The sequence below is a fragment of the Ctenocephalides felis genome, unplaced genomic scaffold (assembly GCF_003426905.1).
Source record: "Ctenocephalides felis isolate EL2017-DRISC unplaced genomic scaffold, ASM342690v1 CF-g0.4_SCAFFOLD_03573, whole genome shotgun sequence".
In the NCBI taxonomy this organism is placed as follows: Eukaryota; Metazoa; Arthropoda; class Insecta; order Siphonaptera; family Pulicidae; genus Ctenocephalides; species Ctenocephalides felis.
Window position 1 is genome coordinate 8,734,351 of NW_020539727.1, and position 20,457 is coordinate 8,754,807.

General features: G+C 28.2%; 1 protein-coding gene across 1 annotated transcript in view; it reads left to right on the plus strand.

Moving 5' to 3' along the window:
* Positions 1-20,457, plus strand: part of LOC113389386 — a 73,321-nt gene that overhangs the window by 47,256 nt on the left and 5,608 nt on the right. The window contains exons 2-3 of the mRNA XM_026626430.1: positions 16,495-16,566; positions 19,319-19,443. Of these exons, the coding sequence (XP_026482215.1) occupies positions 16,495-16,566; positions 19,319-19,443 (197 nt within the window). The remainder of the gene's footprint in view (positions 1-16,494; positions 16,567-19,318; positions 19,444-20,457) is intronic.

The window sequence follows — 20,457 nt, forward strand, 5'->3', positions numbered from 1 at the left end:
TAAGTTGCACCAGCAAATCGTAAATTATAATTTTTTTTTCCTAATGAAAGTTACGAAATTCTTTAGTCTGATGTGGTGATGATACTAGTTAACTAACTTTATAGTTAATGAGTTAATTATTTATTTCAAATAAATAAATTTTGAATAATTTGAAGTTGGTAAATAACTAGTAATCTAAAACGTTAACCTATTATATATATTTTTTGTATCTTATACAATTTTAATATTATTCTTTTTTTTTTCAGGTAAGTTGCTGTTAGTTCACCATCAGTATACATTTTGGTATGATTAAATATTTAGTATAAGTATTTAGTTTCAATTTTTTTGGGTTCCGTACCAAGGTTTTTAATTTTCGAAGTTCACTTATACGGTTCAAACAAATTATAAAATTTTCAGATTTTTTTTGTCAAAATTTTCAAAAATATATAAATATATAAAAATACATGACATTTTAAATTTACAATTCGGTTTCAAAATGTACATATTTCATATGCGTTATTTTACTAGTAAAAAATATATCCTCAGTTGGATTAATTCGGAATCTCTTATTAATGTAATTGTAAACATTCTTGTAACATTCTAGTATCAGTTACAGAAGTAATTTCATTTAATATCAATTTACCAAAATTGGCCATAATTATATAATAATAAACCAATGAGAAACTTCAACTTTAATTCAATGCATTTTTTGATAGAGATAAATTTTAAATTAAATTTAACCTTAATTTTTATGCGTTTTTTGTTCGTGGTAAAGTTTATATTAAACTTAACATAAATTAACCGTAATTTAAATATTTATTGATATTAAGAGATTCGAGCTTCTTAAAACTTTATTGAGTTGCTTAAAAAAAAAAAATTATACTTAAGTACTTCTCAAATAAAACTCGGAATCTGTTTAAAAATAGGTTGGCATTATTTTTCATAAAAAAATATTAAAAGACAAATAATATGTAAATTTATTTGCAAATCAAGGTATTTATATTTATTCAAATCGGTTATATTACGTCAAATATATTAAATATTCGTATTATAATACATTATGACCAGGAATATTAATTTTTCCCTAAATAATTTTCACCTGCATCAGAATGCCTAAAATTGATCTACATCCAAATTCCTTAACAAAATTTATGAAAATTTTCTTTCAAATTTTACTTGTAATTAGAGAATAACAACTTCAATAAGCAATCAGACTATAAAAGTTCTAATTAATTAAGAGGTTTTTTAGAAGACATTTGATATTGGTTTGTTAAAAGTTTCCTAATAGTGATGATATACTTTCAACTTACAATAAATGCAATGCAGGGAAAGGATATTTTCACTTTGAATCATATTTTCTTCTAAATGAAAGAATACACAAAGGAAAAATAAATTATCATGAAAATTAAGGAAATTAATTAGTTGGTAAATAGAAAATCTAAACTATTTAGATGCATGAAATGGAAAACTGGAAAATTGGAATTCTAAATCGAAATTTTACTCCTAAATGTTAATTCACCATAATTAGATAAAATTTTCAAAATAAAGACAGTTCAAATAAAATTTTAAATAAGTAGTTGAAAATTTTGAACGCATACTAGGTTCATATACGATTTCTACGTTCTTCATTTTTTATATTCCATTCCATTCAGATTTATATTGTCATAAACAATTATTAATTTATGGCATGAAAGCAAAAATTGTTATATCTGAAGAAAATTTGAAGGTACATATAAAGAGTGTCCCAGACCTTGAGGTCAAGACGAAAAAGGGTGATAAGGCTCTTTCAAATGGATTTTAAAAATTTTAAATTCATGGATCAACAAAAAGCCTTAATTCTTGAAAACTTGGAGGCAATTGTATTATTGTTTTTTATCGTGGTTCTAGAAATGTTATTCACGGTTACGGTTCCGCAGTGTAAATGAACAAATTTAGTATAAATTAACAACAATAACCGAAATTTGATCATATTTTACTAAAGCTCTAAGTTGCACTTGAAAGCTCAAGGGACACCCTGTATATACATTGCTGATTTTTATAACTAAACCACTTCTCATAGGAATATAATATTTTAAGAAATTAATTTTGAATATCAACTCCAATCACTATGGAAAGTTTTAGTGTTAACATAAACTTAAATATTTCGATAGTGAACTAAAAATATTTCATAGAACTTTAGTTCTAGTATACTGTCAATTTATACAAGCTTGTAGGAAGTAAGTTACCGCAATGCTCACTAAAGATCTGTGAAGATCTGTAAGATCGTGAAGCTGTAAAGTGAAAATCGATATCAAACTGCTCGATATCGATATGACTAGTTTACTGAATATGGATCGTTTTTTTTTCCTACAATAAGTGGACTAAGATTTAACCATACATACACTCCCTTTCACTTGAGTAGAAATTAGGATCAACAAGGATTCTAATTACTATTGTTTTGGTGGGGAGTGACTAGGGCGGATGCTGAGCACGCCATTAAAGAGTGCAAAAAATGGGAAAAGGGTAGGCAAGATCTATGGACGAACATAAGGCAAAAAATCTCTTTCCCAACCAATTTTATAACATTATTGACAAAAAAGGATATCTGGTGCGCTATATAATTATATACAACTATACAAGAAAATAGAAGTGTAAAGATAGAACTTAAAAGATGTATATGACTAACAAACAACACGACAGACTCAAAAATAAAATGAGTTTAAAGAAGAGAATCACTTCTACTCGTCTTCTCTGGTTTTGCAAATCGCGACCATATATATTATCTAAAACCGCAAACAACCTTGCGAACAAATCTCGATTACGGCATTATTGTTAACATTTTTATTGCATATCTAAATATATATCTTATATTTATATAAGAATCTCGTCTCTCGTCCCGACCTTGCATACATTGTAATGCAAAACAATGCAAAATCCATCAAGAAACGATATCTCGATATCTCGATGCACTCAAATCAACGCTCAACTCGAAACAGGAATACAATGGATATTTCCACCGGCTATTAAATCGACAATAAAATTTAATTATGTCGGAAAATTATTTATTGTAATTTCCTTAACGATTGATTGTATCGACAGCCGCCAGACAAATTGATTGAATTTTAAAACAGATCCAAATGAATAATGGAGAGGCAGGGAAATCCACGATTTGGTGAGAGGGTAAATTATGTCAATTTGGAAACAATACTGGTGAAATAATAATTTAATATTTTGAAAGAGTGAGGTCAGAGCATTCAAGTCTAAATGGAAAAACATACATGATCTAGTAATTATTGGAATAATTAAGCCTGCAACGCCATCATCATTCTATTTATAATAAAATTGATGTTTATTAAAACACCTTGATAATTTAAATTCTTGAATTTAATGCAAATTGAGCAAGCTGTAAGATAAAAGAAGACACGACTAACATGCAATTGCTGGAATTATTATATTATTTAAGTCAACGAGCAAAGTTCGAGGAAACTTGTATGACTCAAACACAAGTCTATTCAAATACTTGATTACCCAAATGATTTAATTCATATAATACAATGTAATTGTATTGAATTGATTAAATAATTATTAGAGTACGGTGGATTATAATTCTGTTGACACTCATATATGATAAATTTCTAATCAGAAGATTATTATTGGATTGTCATTAGCTAATACACGTGTATCGTTGGGATTAATGAAATTATACATTGTGTTTGAGTGTTTGGAAAATTCTAATATTGAATCTTATAAACTAATTCTAATTAGAAATTTCCAACATTTGTGGATGATGACTTACGTGTGCTTTTGAAAAACTGAAGTTTATGTAATACACATGTGAAAACGTAATTTGCAAAGGAATAGGTTTATCTTTTTATAGTTGTTTTTATAATATTTAATAATTTTTACTCATTAGAATAGATATCGAACCTATAAAAAACAAATCATTAGTGTAATGGGAACTTGCAACAAATCATAAATTATACCAACAAATTAGTATTTAATACAATTTATAACTTAACAACCTGAATAAATCGAAGGAGAGACTTAATATGCATATACAAAATTATATAAACAATTTAAATTTTTTATAGAACCAACTAAATTAGTAAGTCATTTAACAACTAAATCAGTTAGTTAAATTGACAATTAAAATTCTTGTGTAAGTGTGTTAATAATAAAAATCGTAAACTACTTTTGATAAAATTTATGCATAAACAATAAAGATCGGTATTTAACTAGATGTTTTACATTTTCACATGTATATTTATGAAATGAAATGATTTGGCTTGTGCATTTGATTTAATGTATGGAATAATATTTTACGGTTAACGTAGCATGAAATTCAAATAACATGCCTTGTAGTTAGATACACATATTTATTTACATAGGCACATAATTAATTATAAATAGAAATATATAGATAATATTTATACTGGAAGTCCCTGTAAACCATACGAATCTTATAAGATTTCCATAATCTTATAAGAATCTTGTAATATTTCTTATAAATCAAAATTGAAACTGTGAAAATGTTAAAACTAAACTAAATGTTATAAATTAACTATGTTATTTTAAAGTATTATTAATGATATGTGTTATCACATATCACCGGTAAAAATGATATAAAATTAACTGTTGTAGTGTAATAACATTCTATGTTTTATTAAGATTTCATGGTTCCCAAAACAGGGAACTGAGTTAATAAAATTGTCATAAAATCTAAATGACTCATCAGCAAGAGAATATTTTAATAAAATTTTCCGTCGCCATCAAATATTTTTGTTAGCATAACCGTAGATAGTAATTTGTGTGAGAAATTTTTATTTAGATTGAAATTTATTAAACAGTTTAATGAAGTTTATTAAACAGAGTTAAAATAAATTTTGTTCCCACATGTAAATGAATTTTGAATAAGCTAAAATTGTATGTCAATATATTGGTAATTTACAAAATCATGCTATATTTGTTCTTAATGTTTTCAAACAATTTTGTTTAATAAAAATCTTAATTCCATCAATTTTGTACCAGAAATAAGTACACCTTGTACTGACGCATATAAAATGTGAAAGTTGATAGTTTGAAGAAAAATTTACATATTTTTTAAAAGGAAAAAGAATCAAAATCATTATTATACGATTTTTGATAAGCGTTACCTTCTCCAACCTTAAGACCGAGATCTGTTGGAAAAAATATTTCGAATAAAAACGTAATTTGTATAATACAAGCTGAAGTTCGGCAAACTAATATGAGCTTAATATAAATAAACCCCAATATTCACCCCAAATTGAAAAAGTATTAGTTAACCCATATTTAGAAATTTCATTTAATTTATATAGAGAAACAGCATCTGACTCGATGATGAAAAGAATTATTTGATTTTTTTCTCGTGATTCACATGAATACCATGTATTTCCTAAGTCCGATAATACTGAAGAAACGAATCTTGGTCGTCCACAATTAAAATTTATTCTGAATTTATAAAAAAAAAATGTATCAAACTATTAATTGCAATCGAGCATATGACTTTTTAAAGGCTTTAATAATGCTTTTGATGCTAAATTAATTATTTTAAGTTAATTTTTTTCGTGTCCCACATAAATACCATGTATTTCCCTAGACCAAGGAATCTTGGTCGTCCACCAAATTCTTCCATTACGCCCTCATTTAAAAATTATGTATAATTTGAGAAAATATAAAATTAGACGTGTAAATCAGATGGAAAACATGTTCTTTATTTGTAATAAACCATATAAAACACTTCTCCCATGAATTTTCCAAATTTTCCATAATGTTGAAAACGAATATTATCCGGTCTATCTAAAAATGAAATTTAAATATTGCGCCACAACTTTGTACCCCTCTGGCCACGATTCATTTTTCTACTGGAAAATTAGCTGAGAAAGCACATTGCGTGAAATAGAGGCATAGTACTTGACGTGGATGCTATAGCATTCATCCATAACAATTAAAATATGATTCTAAGCAACCAATTTAAAGATGAAACAGTTACTATCCTCGAACATGTTATGTCGAAATATGCTATTTGATTTTACTATATTTTAATATATAATTTATAAAATATTACTCAAGTCTCCCAGCTCTCTTTCTATCCTAACAAATCGTATTCTTTTCGATAAAATGTATGAACATTAAATAACGAGAATGGAACAGGATAAACTTGTTCGACGCGTCATTACAAGACCGAGGAAAAAAATGGACTGCGTTTTGTGGTTTAACCTTTAGTAATGTTTTTATTATGAATAAATTATCGGTTTTCACAATATAAACAAAATTAGTATTCGTAACTGAACTGTCTGTTATTGTTTTATTATTTTGTTGAAGCATAATTTTACAAGTCTCATACCCAGTAGAAGACAATTTTTGGGAAAAGTTTCCTAGTCGAAATTTACACCATGTTATTTTGTTTTTGAATATGTATACAACTTTCTTTTAAGAAGTTTAGTTAGTAGTTCCAAATGTTTTTAAACAGTAATATTCAGTCACAATCATAGATTTTTTTTTTAATTTAATAAAACCTAGATTATAATGTAGTACAAAAATATAATGCAAACCATTGGATTTTCCTATGTGCCTGTGTGTGTGTGTGTGAACAGATTTTTTGCCGTAAATCGATATTTTCTTGAAAACGGCTAGACCGATTTCAAAAAGTTAAAAACCATTCGATACATTTTGATGAGGATTATGATGATGAGTGCGACATTTTGATGATGAGTGCGACGATCTTCCAAGCCGTTTCTTTGTAATTTGGAAAAAAGTGTTAAACTTTACGTCCACATTTAAACTCATACTACCAAATCTATTTTTGAAAAATGAAAAACTATTCGAAAGATATTAGTTGGGAATGATACTGATAAGTTTTAGGTGAGAATCTACCGAGCCGTTTTCTTGTAATTAACCGTTGAAAAAAAAAAATTTAAGGCAATTTTCTTAAAACTTTTTTGTGATATATATTATGGTCTTATAGAACTTACTGAAGTAGTTTAATTTACCGAATTACACGGCCTTACGACAAGTAGTTTAATTTTAAAAATTCATCAAAGTTTGAAAAAATGAATAGTTTTTTGAATTAAAATTAGATAATTTATTTGATATAACGATAGAGTACTTGGTCTTAATGAACATACCATACCATTAAAGTCCTACAGAAACTGGATCAATTATAAAAATTATTGATTTGTGAACATTTGCTTTAAAAATACTCCGAGTTAACGTGTTCTTTCGTTTTCAATTATGTGTAATAAATCCACTCGAAATACTTTTAATCACTCATAAATTAATTTATATTTTATTGAAGTCGATTATTTACACATATTGGGATGTTAATGTAAATTTCCTCAAGGCAAAATACCAATACCAACTAGTTTTGAAAATATTTACTTAATGTCTACCTAAAGATGAAAACAGAAAATAAAAATGCACAAATCTTGAAAGACCATAGAAACGGTAAATATGTTTTAACTAAATATATGTAAGAATTTAGAGTTGTTCATAACATGGCCTTGCCATAACATTTTTCTATTATGCGGCAGAATCGGTCCCTTACTCTTATTTGCGACATGTTATGTTATAACATAATAATGTCATCCAAGAACAGGTCTATAAGCCAATACCAAATTGTAGCATTAGAGATTCCACAATACCATTTCCTTCCATAACGATTGAAAACTGTCTAATAAATTTTAATAATTTACGATTACACATATTGTGCACGCAATGCTTCTCCTATCCATCTCCGGAGAACATTTTCCCATAAGGTCAAAATCTCATCTTTTGAAGAAGACTCATCGTCAGTTTAATAATAGAATGTCGTTTTCTTAGCATTGTCTCGTAGTAGACTTGTATTTAATCTAGACTATGAGAAAAGAAAGTGAGACAGTTCTTCACATCTCATCACATACGTTGAAATATTCTTTGAGTTATTTGTTTCATTATAATGCTTTTATATTTTTTCAGAAGTCATTATGATTTTGAAATCTGCATATAAGAATTAACTAGGATAGCATAATTATGTACAGAGGTGATAGACTATTTGTCTCAATTTATCAGAATATTTCTCCATTTATATACATTTTTGCTAAACTTCCACCATCTGACTTCTTTAGTATCTATGCAAAATACTTCCGCGTTTTTACGGAATATTTGTGCGGCATAAAATTCCTTAATTTAATTTATTTGACACCTGTGACCTCTTCGCATTCGTCGCTATCTTAAATGTTCTTACTTTTTCACTTATTCCTTGGATGAAGATGTGGATGACATTTGACACCTATATAAGTCGAGAAGTCGACGAATTTCAATATATATTGGGAAACAGTTATTCAGGAATGTCATGGATGTTGTTTTGGAATTTCAAGAGAAAATTAGCGGATGTAATTGTAAGAAAATTGATTTTGTCTACTTTGATTGTTTTGTCATAAGATTGATCAAGTCGTGTCAATTTGTCGGAAGCTTAAGTCATGTTATATTTGATAATTTCAGAAAATTCTTTGGTCTGAAAAGGATTCGAAACTCATTTCAAAGCTGATGTAAATTTCCCCATTTGGTATAATCCGATTGGAGTTAAATAAATAAATAAATAAATAAATAAATAATCATAGCCGAAATTACCAATGAAGGTGGTTTCCTAAAACTCGAAAACAGGAGCTGTTACAGACAGAAGGATGCTATATTTCAAATTAACGTAAAATTTTAGTAGATTTTTAAAAAAAGTTCAAGGAAAAAAGTGCCATTTTTGTCACGGAGTGTTAATTTTAAAACATTTGGTTTATGTTTTTAAATTTTCATTAAGTAACGATTCAAATATTCCAATTGACACAAATTCAATATTAATTCCTAAAAATATTAACGTATTAAAATATCAAGCATATCGATATAATACAAATTTATTTGAATTTTATACAAATTTGTGCATATGCATTCCAAATCTTTGGCGCCAGCTTAGCCAATATTATTATTATTTATTAAGATTATACACGTTCTAATATATTTTCTAATATCTCATGGCGTTTGCAAAATTAACATTTGACAATTTTAAAATTTCTAATTTTTTTAACAGCAAATTGCTAACACATATAAGAGTAGTGAGACTCAAATAAAATGTAAGAACAAAATTTAAACTGGGATTCAACTTGGGACAATAATTACTATTAATCAATTTAAAATAGTGAAAATATCCAAGCACAGGAATTAAACTTAATTTCTACTTACAGATTCCATAAGAATTCCACTAGATCAGACTTTAAATTAAAAACAAAAACACACTGTATTAAAAATCCAAGACCACATTTTTATTGTACATACTATTTGGTACGATATTCATATAGTAAGACAATATGACTTTGGCCTAACAATTATCAGTTACAAAACCGATCTATTTTGAATGAATGACAAAAATCATGGCAATATTATATTATAAAACCAAGTATTATTTCTAATAACTCATTGCATTTGTAATTGCTAACATAAAGTTAAATGTAAAAAAAAAACTTTTATAGAAGTTATTATAGTAACAGATTAGTCTCTCACCTAATTTTAATTAGGTACATAAAAGACAGTGTGGGTTTTTCTGAATTTTAATTGTCAATTACAAAACCGAAGTATTTTTTTCAAGAAGAAGAGCAACACAAAAATAATTTGACTGGAGAAAAATGCAATGAACAGTATTAAATTTTTGTTGGAACTTATTTGTTGTTTTCTGTAATTATTTCAATAAAAATTAATGAACTTATGCCAGTACTAGTAGTCCAGTTATTTAAGCTTAAATTAGGTAAGAATCTCGGAATTCGAGATACTTAGCTGTAAGTCTGTAAATACTTGCATATTGACACCCCAAAGTTGTCTCAAAACCTACATGTGGTATTGACATCCTACCATATATAGATTTTGAGACAACTTTAGGGTGTCAATATACAAGCAATAGACTTACATCTGGGTATCTCGAATTCCGAGGTGAACTTACTATAATGACTGGACTATAGTGATTTCAAACAATTTTATTGCAATTTTCAAGTGTTTGATGGATTTTTATCAATTTGGATGAAGTGACATAAAATGGAAAAAATGACATAGTACTATTTCGAAAGCACTACAGGGCAATTCATATGAGGCCAAGAAATCAAGAAAATTGAAACCTGTCAAAAGTAATTGGCTTACTTCTTCTCTAACTACTTCTAGAAACAGATCAAAGGATCCACTGACTTGTATTTAATGCAAACCCTCAATTCATTTTCTAGGCCTGGTAAAGGTTGGTTACGATTTACAATTTTTTTTCTTTGAGACTATTATATTATATTGATTATAATATAATTAAATAAATAAGTGTTTTCTGCCACTCACAAAGAAACGGCTTGGCTGATCGTCGCGCATAATTGTTAAACGCTAGACAAATCGAATGGCTTTTAAATTTTTGAAATCGGTTCAGCCGTTTTTGAGAAAACGTGAATTTACGGCAAAAAATCAGTTCACACGAACACACACATACTGTTTCCAAATGCCGATATCGATTCAGAATGGCTTGAAACGTCGAGAAAACAAAATTAGCGAATCGAATTTTTTGGTAAAAACAAAAACTTCTCCTTCGGGATGTTAATGTGAGTCCTGTCTAGTTGTCTGTTACAAAACAGATCTATTTCGCATCAACAAGAACAAAATAAAAAGACTCTCCACAGTCTCCACATTTATACTTTTTGCACAGCTCTTACAAGCGCCCATGGTGGTGGTGTGGCTGCCGAGTGCAACGCACTTCTCGGCATGCGACAAAATCAAACACAACATATATCAGTCTTCATATTTTATTTTATTTTATTTTATTTTACATGATTTTATTTTATTTTCTTCCTCTTACTCTGGTCTCTTTCGCAACATTGGTAAACGGGTCTTTAAGAGATCTGAGCAGAGTCAAGTGTAGTAGAACGCGCGAGTAGAAAGTATCGATCGAAATCATTGATGATACACTTGGGCAAAATGATGATCCCTTTAGGCAAAAGAAATTTTGACAGGAATCATTTAGTGATGTTCACATGTGGAAATAAAAATTACTTGATAGTATACTATCACTTTTAAAGTACTATTACTTTTTACGATATGTAGACTGAGATTTAACCATACATACACTCCGTTTCACCTGGATTGGGATCAATTCCGATCCTAATTCCTATTGCTTGGGTGGGGAGTGACTAGGGCGGATACTGAGCACGCCATTATGGAGTGCAAAAAATGGGAAAATCTTTTAGGCAAGAACTATGGAGGGTGATGGTAAGGAATAAATCTATCTCCCAACCAATTTTATAACATTATTGACAAACAAGGATATATGGTGTGCTATATAATTATAAACAATCAAATAAAATACAAGTGTAAAGATAACTTATAAAATGTATATGACGAATGTACGTGTATACGAAGTCAGCAAATAATGAAAAAAGTAAGATTTTTGTTAGAATATTAAAGATATTTTTGTTGTACTAAATAATTATTTTCCAATGTATTGATCAATGATTTTTTGTCATTTGTCAGACAGTATCATTATCACACTTTCATAATACTTCTGGTTTTGATTATCAAACAAATGAATCAGTTTGACACCATCTATTTGACACCATCTGAGTCATTATTTGCCAATCAAGAGATTTTGTTAAAATTGAAACAAAAAGCAACTAGACAATACAAGGTCAGGTCTGTTTTGTGGATATGGCAAAATATCCCAACCAAGCTCTAATAATTTTTAAGATGTGTGAGTCAATGTTGGAACACATCACCTTTTCGACTTGTCAATTCAGAATGCTATTTTTCAACTACCTTTTTAATTTCGTTATGTGGTCTTTTTAATTGCTAATGTAGATATCAGAATTGAAGGATTCCAAGTAGATTCATTTGGTATTTTGTAATACACTTTGTAAAACATTTGTAATCAACTTCAACTGAATAACCAGATCATTTTCAATTCTGAGTTGAAAATCATCAGAATGAAATTTGGAAAACCAATCTTGACACTGCTTTTTTCAAAGGCTTTTGCCATAAACAGCAGATCACTTTTTGTGAACTTGATATGTTTTTTTATCTTTTGCAGAAATAAAAAAGCAAAAAATGGCAATAAATCTTTTAACAAAACAAAAACCAAACGAGAACTATGAAATCTATAAAAAAAACTTTTTTTGCTTATTGGTAGCAGAATTGACTACTACTCAATAACAAAAGATTGTAAACATTTGTTAATACATCAGCAAACCAAAAAATTCATGTGAAACCATCTAAAAATAAGGAACACACTCACCACCTAAAAACTTATTGCCACCTAAAAACTCGTTGAAAATTTTAAGAAAAAATGACAATATTCGAAACTAAAAATATTTCCAAAATTCCAATTGTGCTTTTGGTTTTCCTGTTTTTTTAAATTTTATAATTAGCCGATCTAAAATATCAGGTGGTACAGATTTCTTTAAATATTAGGTTTGCGACTTTAAAAATTACCAATTCATATTTGTATTTTTTTTAAATTAAAACAAAATAGTATAGACTTTGGAGATATCAATCTTAAATATGTGAATTTATTATTCATTAATTTTTTTATTATGACTATGGTTACATTTGGTAATTTTGAATTTTAAACAATCGGTAAAACTTTTTATCCTTAAAATTCTAAATATAGACTTTGTTGAATTTCATCTTAATTCAAATGAACTTTTTCTAATTTCAAATCACCAAAAAAATACTTTTTTAACCATTAATTTTGCACAAATTAGTTAAACAAATGCATAAATAATAAATACTTGCAAGGAAAATAAGATTTTTTAGTACATAAATTGATTAAACAACTGTGCTCCAATGCTGGTTAATTAATACAAAAGTTATTTAACATGGCTCATTTCTACAATATATTTCTGTATCAATTAAATCGTGTTAAAAATATAAAATTAAACTTAGAGCTTGTACAACATTGGACATGTACAATTGTACATGTCTAATGAACCATTCCGAGATTTATAATTTAATATGTAGTTGACCTAGTAACATCATCATCATCATCATGGGCGACTTAACTTTGTTTGACTTCTAAATTAATTAGCAAACACGGTTCTGCCTCATATTTCTATTTTTTGTTTGGTAAATATTTGTCTGTTATCAGCACGGTTCTGTTTACAATGAGATAATTATGTAATTGTAATCTTTTAAGAACCATGATGGTTGTCAAATAGAAGGTTGCTGATGTAAACACAAGTAGAGAAGTAGAAGTTTTATAAAATAGTGGAGCAGAAATTATGCTACTTCAGGATTTTTTCTAAGTTCAATTTTGGAACTATATAAAAATCATTTGCTAATAGTTGAAACCATTTTGAGAAAATTTGGTTCATCTCTGACATCATTAAACCTTTTCCTCAGAACACACACATATTTCCAAATTTTGTAACAAACGATTCAGAATAACTTAAAACGTCAAGAAAACAATCTGAAATTTTTCTAGAAGTCAATAAATAATAGTAATAATATAATCGGACTTCTGGAGATTTTTAAAAAAGTGAAGCACAAAATAGTCTACTTTAGGATTTATTCTGGTTTCAATTTTGTAACTATGTACTAAATCAGTGCTGTACTTTTTTTACTAAATTGCAAATATCTGAAAATTTTGCAAAAAAACTCCCTACATTTTATTATTTGCCATCATAGTAGACACTACAAAGAATAACTTGTGCAAATTTTAAGGTCGTAGTACAAACAGTGTGACCTGACAATATTTTCAAAAATTATGTTACTACTATACAGTTGGTTCTATACTAAATACCAGGACCATTCTGTATTTTATTTTGAGAAAATTGGGTTAATCCCTGGCATTATCAAACCTCTTCCTAAGAACACATACACATTGTTTCAAATTTGGTCTCAAATGATTCAGAATGACTTGAAACGTCGAGAAAACAAGTTTAGCAAATCGGACTTTCTTCGCGAAATCGATAATAATAATAATAGAGTCAGGTCTGGAATAATTTCTGACGATTATAAAAAAGTGGACCAAAAAATAAACCACTTCAGGATTTTTTCTGGTTTCAATTTTGTAAGTACATGTGGATCATTTACTACCAATTAAGACCTTTTTGAGAAAACTGGGTTTATCCCTTTATTAAACCTTTCCCTAGGAACACACAAACATTTTTTCCAAATTTGTTCTCAAACGATTCAGAATGACTTGAAACGTCGAGGAAACAAGATCAGCAAATCCGGCTTTCTTCGAGAAGTCAATAATAATAATAAAAGAATCTGGACATCTTGTACGCCTCGAATGATTTTTGAGGATTGTAAAAAGGTGGACCAAAAAATAGACCACTTCAGAATTTTTCCTGGTTTCAATTTTGTAACTTTGTATAGATCATTTATTACCAAATAATACTATTTTGAGAAAATTGGCTTCACCCCTGAAGTATTGATTTTTTTAAATCTTTCTACATGAACACACACACACATCTTTCCAAATTTGGTCTCAAAGGATTCAGAAGGTCTTGAAACATCGACAAAGCAAGAGCAAATCGGATTTTCTTCGGAAAGTCAATAATAATGATAATAATAAATAGAATCAGGATATAGGCCTCGAATAATTTTTGAAGATATTTCCAACATTTAGTATCAATTCATTACCTCAGTGAACTTGTACACCCGTTACTTCACTTTTTTTGCCGTATATTTCAGAGAATTATTATTATTACTAACAATTTTAATTAACAACAAACTACAAAAATGACACAAATGTGTAACCACTCCTTATATAATAATAATTGCGGTTAGAGATATTTCTTACTGTCTGTTCCACTTAAGAGATTTTACAGTAAGCTTTCGGAGTCGCTCGCTTTTATTAGCAATTAAGACGTTGAAAACAATTTAAAATGATATTTTCTTACCCAACTAATAAAAACAGTAAACATGCATTATATTTTTGCGGAGGACGATATCTAAATATAGATCTAACGTTTGTAATTTGCTGCTGGAAGAGACATGGGGAATGGTCATAGTAGAAAATGGTTTCTTGGAACACAAATTTGGGAAAAATGATATTGTGTTACTTCATTTTATTTTATTTAGTTTTTTTTTATTTATTTATCATAGCAAACTATACAAAATACATTCAGCTATATTTTATTAGAGGTATATATTATTTGACTGCGTGAGAAGGATCGCTATCCTATTTAAAAAAAAAACAGTTAATGCAGAGAAAAATTATATTATTAGCAATAGTATTGTTGTTGAAAAATCAGACTAAAATAGAAATTGTGAGCCACCTAAAAAAATTGAAATACGATTTATTTTTAAACATTTTTAATTTATAAACTAATGGGACTAGACATTATCTTCTATTAACATTCCAAAAATTGGCAATATTGACATGTTTCTATGAATTTTTTTTATCAAGGATCGGTCATATTGTACATGTATATCAAAAATAAAAAAATAGGTGATTGTGAATATAAGTTACCAGTATTACTTCCACTTTAACACGTTAATCGCCAAGATAATATCAAAAATTGTTTATTAAATGTAGAAAAGTAAAAAAAAAATCAAAAATTCCCAGAACAACAATTTTGGTGTCAAACACTGACTGACCTGACTATATTAAATCTTTTTTAATGCAAAAAGTGTTCTACCAAATCGCCTATATCGGACATAGCTCATGTAAATTGTTGTAGCGTCAGGCATATATGACTGACATGGCAATTAATGTGTTAAACAAAAAATAGAATAGAAGAATTAGAGTGAAGTAAAATTTCTAGGCGTAGAAGTTCCAGTGGTTCTTTTAAATCCTTCTGAAAAATTAGCAGGCAAAAAGCTTTTGCAGCCAAAAAACCATAGTCGACTGAACTTTTAGAATACAAGTTTACGATCATTAAAATCCAAGTATCTAAAATTTAAAAAAAAAGACAATAAATTACAATATGATAAAATTGTAATTTTGTTGTAAATGTTTTATATATAATTTTGCAGATTGTGTATAGAAGTTCGTAAAGAAGTATTGGTCCATTTAGAAAATAAAAGATCGTGACAAAAAATTCTTTGGTTCTCAAATGTTTGGAATTCTTGCTAATAAATTCGGCTTTTCTATAAATATCATATGTGAATATGATAGATAGATTTGGATCTAAGAAGTATTGGATGGATCATTTAAAAAATAGAACAATCGCTATTATTCTCGGTTCTCAAATGTTTGGTATTGTTGTTGATAAACTGGGCTTTTCTATAAATATCAAATGTGAAAGAACGTAATTTTTTTTTCATTAAATTTATATGTAACAATCAGAATAAAGTAAGTAAGTCTATGGGCTACAGTGAGAACATGAAAAGAATGTAATTGATGGTCGTATTTTAAAAGTTTTATATATCTCATTTGGTTTGACTTATTGAAATTACAGGTATATTCCTAATTAAAATGAATGCACTAATGGATGGAATGTAGTTATATTGTTAATTTACTATAATGTTAATTCCAATCAAGTACTACATTTTTTTTTAGTTCTAATAAGTTCATATTTGTTTCAGGTCAACGATTAGTTCCAAATGACAAAGAAGCTCAAAAAGATGACTACGCCTTCGACAATCCAGGATTTCATGGTGAGTTATTACAATTTATTTAAAAAATTATTTATATTTGGTGATATATATATATATATATATATATATATATATATATATATATATATACACGACTAATACAAGGAACGCTCATACAAGGATATTTCAATCATATATAGATTATATCTAAGCAATCAAATGATGTTATTGAAATGGAAATTTGTATATCATGAAATGTACGCAATTTAAATTTACGTGAATTACAAAAAAATAGATTTTTTTCAATTGAACAAAATCCAACCAGAATAAATATCACAAAAAATCCGAAGGTCCAAATAATAAAATTTAGAAATCATCAGGTTTTATTTCGGTTGTAAAAAAAGCACGTTCACAATTTATACATATTTCTTCGAGTTATAAAAAATAAAAATTGCCCGGTAGAAAAGAGTTATTAAAATATTTTCATATTTTGGTAAACTTTTTTATACATCAAATGTACCCGATTTTTTTTTTTCTATAAGCTTTTAATTAGTAGTTTTGTAGATAATGGAACATAATAAATATTTAATAGATTAACATTGAAATCGGCAATAATACTAAATATCAAATAATATTTTACGGAATATGTGAAATATGTCAAATGTATGAAATACAAATTAACGTTTTCAAATAAGAAGTCATTGGAAAACGTTAAATGTAGATAAAATAAACCTTTAAGATGAATAAAAAATATGAACCAATAACTCATAGTCGACTTAAAGAATTTATTTAATTTTTAAAATGTTATATAAATTTGAATAATTACCGAAGACTCTTAAATTAGTATTCAAATAAAAATATTTTTTTGTCAAACAAAACTTTATTAACTTCCCGTAGGGCAAGTTATAGTAATCGCAAAAAAAATCGAAAATGAAAACTTTTATATATCTTGTTTGAAAACAAGTTATTAAAGTTTGAAAAGAAGTTAAACAACTTCTAAACATTTTGGCCAAAAACGGTAACTCAGATTTTAAGAGAACTGGAGCGTCCGATTTGAATAATTCAAAGAACATTTTACTTGTATTAACAAGATGAAGAGCTGATCAAATTTTCATGAAGGCAGGTTTCGGAGATTTAGTGAAAAAAACTAAAAAAAAGCCATTTGGCGGTCAAAAATGATCATTAGACATATGCATATCAAATTATCAGATATTTTATAAAGATTTTAACAATAAGTATACATTTTGTTTACATTCGTATGGGTTCCGTACCAATGTTCATCCGTTAGAAGGCGGCGCGGCGCTTACGCGCTTCGATATTTTATCTCTATGCAGTTAACGATTCTAGTTCTCTAATGCAGTACGATTGCTTTGAAAAAAAGTTCAGAATTTCCAAAATATTTCAAAATAATTTATTCTTCAAAAAGTCTTTTTTTAAAAAAAGTAATTTTTTGTCAAAAATTTATAGTTTTTCAAAAATCTAATTCTTTCAGAGTAATTTTTTTTCAAAAATGTTGATCTTTTTAAAAAAAAGATCCTAAATCGAGTATCCCTATATTTCAGTAGCACATATTTCAAAAGCACAACATTTACGTTTTAAAATACTTTTATTAATCTTCAGAAAATTTGAAACTTACATTTTTGTGTTTTTGAACTTCTGTTTCATTTAAAATTATCTAAAATATTTGAATCGAAATATTTGCAAATATGCAAACGAATGGATTAAAAAGAGTGCGCGTAAGGATCACACGCGATTGAAGTAAAACTTTTAATATTGTATGAGTAGGCAATTAAGATAAAAATAAAAAAAACATCATATTTGAATTTTAAAAATCATCTTTTAATAATCATATAACATCAATAATAATAAGATTTCCTGAGCATCGGCACAGCTGTCCTCCTGATATTAAGAGTTTGAATATGATGTGAAGCTTTCTTCCTAATTTTGTTACCTATCTTACCGGGAAATTCAAACCATAAACGTAGAAGTTCATCATTATCGCCACGTTCTATGTACACTAATTTTCCCACACAACCATTAGCTAAGCCATCACTTACATCAATATTAGTTGTTATTATGTAAAATTTATTCAGAACTAAAATTATTTCATACGGCAAAGCCCCGGTATCAATAACCGATTTTTTTGAAACTGCTGACGAATGTAGGATTGTTGATCTGTCGCATGGCAACCTACATAAATATCCGTGGCAGTAGATATTATTTTGTCTTCAACGAGATTCAGTATAAATTTATTATACTCCATGACACATTTATTCTCTAAGAAAAGTCTTATTCCATGAGGACATAATACAGCAACCTCTTCTTTTGTAAAAAAAACGTGATTCAATTAATGCAAGTTCATATAGGGTTTAGCGCTCGACTTACGCATGACATGACGGGAGTGGATACTTGCGACATCAGCGCTTACGGCGTCGTAGTGTTCAACTACACGTTGGCATTTTCGTTGCATTTGTACGGATTTACACCCGTGTCGCGCCTAAAAATTTTTACACCCATATCGCGCCTAAAGAAGTTTTACTTCAAAAAAATTTTGGTACAAGAAGTTCCAGCAATTTGCCTTAAGGCACGATATCATGCGCCCCACTAGTTAGATAAGAAATGTATTTGCCACCAAAAATATATGTATCTTCGGTTATTATTCAAATTCATATAACATATTTAATGTTATCAAAATTAAACAAATTAATAACCTATTTTAGATTTTACCAAATCTAAAAAAATGAATTATAGGTGTTCCAGAATGCTTCTGGCTAATTATTGATTAATAAATGAAATTGTTTTAATATTTCAGGTGAACAAAATGCAACACCAACGAAGGAGCACAAGAACAAATCGCTTCTGGAGACGAAATGGTTGCCCATAGGAACCCTCCTAAAACAGGACAAACGTCGAACTGTAGACGACAGTGGACCCGTGGTAAGTAAATTAAAATTCTAAATCAATTTAAACAAATTTCATATAAAATATATGAAATCACTAACCACATCTCAACAAGTAAAATAATTATGAAGTGTCCTTAAAGACATAATAATCAACCAAATCAATGAATAAAAAAAAATATTTCGTGAAATTGCTATAAGGAATATTTTCTGACTTTGTAAGAAAACTTTCAAAAGATCTGATATGGAACTATTGAGGAATCTCCTTAATGGAGAAGTGATGAGGAATAATTGAAATTTTTGATCATATAGATTATTATAAATATTGTAACATTGCCTAATATTTATAAGAATTGTATAAACTGATTTGCTAAGTTGAAATTATTTGTTTAAAGTATACTATAGTCAGAATTAAAAATAAAATCTGTATTATTTTCGATATACAAAAAAAATGTCTTAAAAAAAAATTTTAAAACAATTTTTTTTTTCCAAAAGCAATTATTTTGATGAAACAAGCAGAAAGTTGTTTGAATAAATCAAATCAGATGCTTAGTTCTTTCAAAATCTGACAATTTTTGCACATTTAGCTCTTTATCTTCGAAATGGCTGTATCTGCCATTGCTAAAAACTAATCACTTTTTCTTCCAATCATTACAAATTGAACGTCTTTTAGATCATTCAAATCGAATGCTCGATTTCTATTTTCTGCACTCTTTGCTCCGTATCTTCGAAACGTCTGGATCTGCCTTTGCCAAAAATTAATCAGCACATCTCTCTATCAATAGGATTCAAATGTTTTTTGAACCATTCAAATCGGTTGATCCGTGCGTCCGAAAACGTGGACGAAAAATTGTATCTATCACTCACACATACACACACAGGCATCCATTTTTTCTGAGGTATGCCAAAATGTTCAGAAACCTTCAGAACGTCGAGGAATGCAAAAATTTTCATTTTCGATTTTCTGCCCATTACTTCATATGCTGATTAGATTTTGGCAAAGGCAGGTCTAGCCATTTCAGAGATACCGAGCTAAGTGTGCAAAAAATTG